Raw genomic sequence first — 4,086 nt, 5'->3', positions numbered from 1 at the left:
AGGCGAAGGTGCTACAGATACACCTTGCCAAGACGTTACCCCAGTTAAGTTATTTTAGGATCGGGGAAGGGTCTTTTGACCTCATTTTCAACAAGTGGTCAACCGTGGTAGTGCAGACAAAGGGGCAGCCCCAAAAGTTCTTAGAACCCGAGCACTCCCTTGTATTACATTCCCCCTCTCCACCCAGCACCGCAGGGTGACAAGTTAGCCAGACTTACACATATGGCGGAGGATGCCACAGTCAGGTTAAGGAAAAGGACTGCCGCCCAACCGCAAAACGGAGTGGCCCAGGGATCCCTGCTCCCGGTTCTCCCTGCCATCCACCTCCACCCTCACCCTTACTACCCCTCACCAGCTCAGCCGCGGGTCCTGGAGTCGGGCGCGCCCCCCCACCCCCCCGCCCCGCATATTAGTCCAAGCCAGGGTCAGGAGCCTGGTGGCGGCAAACAACACTGCAGAAAGAAAGCCAGGAGTCCAGTGAAGCTGGCTACAAAGAACACTGTCGTGTACATGGCTCTAGCGTCCTCGCAGTCCCTCAATGAGATGGACCTGGGCGCGCAGCGGGAGCACTGGGAAACGTACAGGAAGCGGCGGGGCTTCAGCTGCGAAGGCACCGCCAAGTTCCTGCTGGACACCTTCGAGTACCCAGGCCTGGTGTATCACACCGGAGGCTGCCACTGCGGCGCGGTCCGCTTCGCCGTCTGGGCCCCCGCAGAGCTGCGCGTGGTGGATTGCAGCTGCAGGCTGTGCAGGAAGAAGCAGCACCGACACTTCCTCGTCCTGGCCTCGCGCTTCACTCTCCTGCTGGGCGCCGAGAGCATCGTCACCTATCGATCCCACGCGCACCCGGCGCTGCACAGCTTCTGCGGCAGGTGCGGGGTGCAGAGTTTCCACGCCTCTGTCTCTGACCCCAGCGTGTATGGCGTCACCCGGCGCTGCCTGGACAAGGGAACATTTTCCTAGAGGTAAAGCCCACAAACTCGTGAAGGCCCCCTTCACGAGTGTACTGTCCGAGCAGTACACGCTCAGCTTTAAGCAAGTTGACCATTTAAGTGTTCTATGTTTATGGCTCTAGAGGCATGTGCTCCAAGTAAGCAAATCGTGGTTGTTGAATCTGTTTTTCAGGCTGGTGGCTTGCCCTGCAACCTCAATTATCCAGTGGGTTAAAAAAAAAAAAAACAAAACTGATTCAGTTTGTACAGGGTCTTCTTGTTATATGAAAGGGGGTGATGATTTCCAGCCTCTTCACACAATGGCACTGAAAACCCAAAGTCCTCTTTGTGGCCATTTTTGCAGTACGCTAAAACGAGTATAAGGCTCTGAATTAGAAATATCATGGCAGGGGCGCCTGGGTGGTTCAGTGGTTAAGCATCTGCCTTTGGCTCAGGTCGTGATCCGTGGGTCCTGCAATCCATCCCTGAGTCAGGCTCCCTGCTCAGCCGGGAGCCTGCTTCTGCCCCCTCCCCTGCTCCTGCGCAGGGGCGCTCTCTCTCTCTCTCTCTCTCTCAAATAAATGAATAAAATCTTAAAAAAAAAAGAAGAAATATCATGGTAAATTTCAGAAAAACAGAAAAGATGAAAGTCTCAGAGCCAGAGCAGGATTAAGTAGGGTGTGCAGAGTGGGGGTTGGGTGATTGGTTAAGTGGGGATTTCATGAAAGGCTAGTGTTACTACTTAACTTTAAAGATCTTGTGTGTATGTTATTTTGAGAAAACTAAAGACTAGGTGATGCACTTTATATAAAATAGCCTGTAGAAATTATATGTAAGGAAATACATAGAAATGGTAAATTTAATTTCAAGAAGATTAAATAAATGCTTAAACATACATACAATTCCTTAAAGTTATTGCCTCCTTTTTTTTAAGTTTTTGTTTTATTTTCAGTTAGCTAACATACAGTGTTATAGGAGTTTCAGGTGTACATTATAATGATTCAACAATTCCAAACATCACTCTGTGCTCATCACAAGTGTATTCCTTAATCCCCATCACCTAGTTAACTCATCCCCCTACCCACCTCCCCTCTGGTAACCATCAGTTTGTTCTCTAGAGTTAAGAGTCTGCTTCTTGGTTTGCTCCCCTCCACCAGCTTCTTTCCCCTTTGCTTGTTTGTCTTGTTTTGTGTCACAGGGTGAAGAAAGAACATTAAAGCATTAAGAAAATAGAACCAAAGGTCAGTCTTAATGGAGGGTTCAATTTGAAAGGCTGCCAGAATTGTTTGTTTTTGTGGATGGGAAATTAAGGAGATTTTTAAAATTTTTTTAATTAAATTTTTGATTTTTAAAATTCCAATGTAGTTAACACACAGTACTATATTAGTTTCAAATGTAAAATATAGTGATCCAACAGTTCCTACATTACTCAGTGCTTATGAAGACAAGTGCACTCCTTAATCCAAATCACCTATTTAACAACCCCCTCCACTCCTCCTGTCTGGTAACCATCAGTTCTGTATAATTAAGACTCTGTTTCTTGATTTCGCTCCCTCTCTCTCTCTGTTTCTCTTTTATTTTTTCCCTTTGCTTATTTGTTTTATTTCTTACATTCCACATATGAGTGAAATTATATGATATTTGTCCTTCTCTGACTTATTTCGCTAAGCATTATACTCTGTAGCTCCGTCCATAGCATTGCAAATGGCAAGATTTCATTCTTCTTGTAGCTGAAGAATATTCCATTGTATATATATGCCACAACTCCTTTATCCATGGACACATCGGTTGCTTCCATATCTTAGCTATGGTAAAGTAACACTTCTGTAAACATAGGGGTGTATGTGTTCCTTTGAATTAGTGTTTTTGTATTCTTTGGTTGAATACCAGTAGTGCAATTGCTGAATCATAAGGTAGTTCCATTTTTAACTTTCTGAGGAAACTCCATGCTGTTTTCCACAGTGGCTGCACCACTTTGCATTCCCATCAACAGTGCAAGAATATTCCTTCTTCTCCACATCCTTGCCAACACTGGCTGTTTTTTGTGTTGTTGATTTTAGCCATTCTGACAGGTGTGAGGTTGCCTCCCCCTTGTTGATGTTAATTGTAACTATTTGTAAATTACGTGGGTTTTTTTTAAATTTTTTTTTAATTTTCAGCATAACAGTATTCATTGTTTTTGCACCACACCCAGTGTTCCATGCAATCCGTGCTCTCTCTAATACCCACCACCTGGTTCCCCCAACCTCCCAACCCCCGCCCCTTCAAACCCCTCAGATTGTTTTTCAGAGTCCATAGTCTCTCATGGTTCACCTCCCCTTCCAGTTTCCCCCAACTCCCTTCTCCTCTCTAACTCCCCTTGTCCTCCATGCTATTTGTTATGCTCCACAAATAAGTGAAACCATATGATAATTGACTCTCTCTGCTTGACTTATTTCACTCAGCATAATCTCTTCCAGTCCCGTCCATGTTGCTACAAAAGTTGGGTATTCATCCTTTCTGATGGAGGCATAATACTCCATAGTGTATATGGACCACATCTTCCTTATCCATTCGTCCATTGAAGGGCATTTTGGTTCTTTTCACAGTTTGGCGACCGTGGCCACTGCTGCTATAAACATTGGGGTACAGATGGCCCTTCTTTTCACTCCATCTGTGTCTTTGGGGTAAATACCCAGTAGTGCAATTGCAGGGTCATAGGGAAGCTCTATTTTTAATTTCTTGAGGAATCTCTACACTCTTCTCCAAAGTGGCTGCACCAACTTGCATTCCCACCAACAGTGTAAGAGGGTTCCCCTTTCTCCACATCCCCTCCAACACATGTTGTTTCCTGTCTTGCTAATTTTGGCCATTCTAACTGGTGTAAGGTGATATCTCAATGTGGTTTTAATTTGAATCTCCCTGATGGCTAGTGATGATGAACATTTTTTCATGTGTCTGATAGCCATTTGTATGTAAATTACGTGTTTTACTCTTGATCCCAGCAGGTTTGCACATTCCTTAACTTCAGTAGTAATTAGAAAATTACACTTGGCTAAATTTGGAATAAACAACACAAGAGAGGAGATTTTATCCCTATCTCCCAAATAGAGAAAATCACTGCTCAAAAGATGAAGTACTTGTTTAAAGACATACACTAAGTAAGTGGTGGGCC

At 44.8% G+C, this 4,086-nt stretch overlaps 1 protein-coding gene across 1 annotated transcript; it reads left to right on the top strand.

Moving 5' to 3' along the window:
• The first annotated feature begins 222 nt into the window (after positions 1–222).
• LOC116858289 (centromere protein V-like protein 1) lies at positions 223–963 on the top strand. Its single transcript, XM_032842989.1, has one exon. The coding sequence runs from the start codon at positions 223–225 to the stop codon at positions 961–963; it is 741 nt and encodes a 246-aa protein (XP_032698880.1).
• The last annotated feature ends 3,123 nt before the right edge of the window (positions 964–4,086 follow it).

This window comes from Lontra canadensis, unplaced genomic scaffold, assembly GCF_010015895.1.
Source record: "Lontra canadensis isolate GAN:19392208 unplaced genomic scaffold, GSC_riverotter_1.0 scaffold134, whole genome shotgun sequence".
Classification (NCBI taxonomy): Eukaryota; Metazoa; Chordata; class Mammalia; order Carnivora; family Mustelidae; genus Lontra; species Lontra canadensis.
This window is presented reverse-complemented; position numbering and strand designations above follow the sequence as displayed.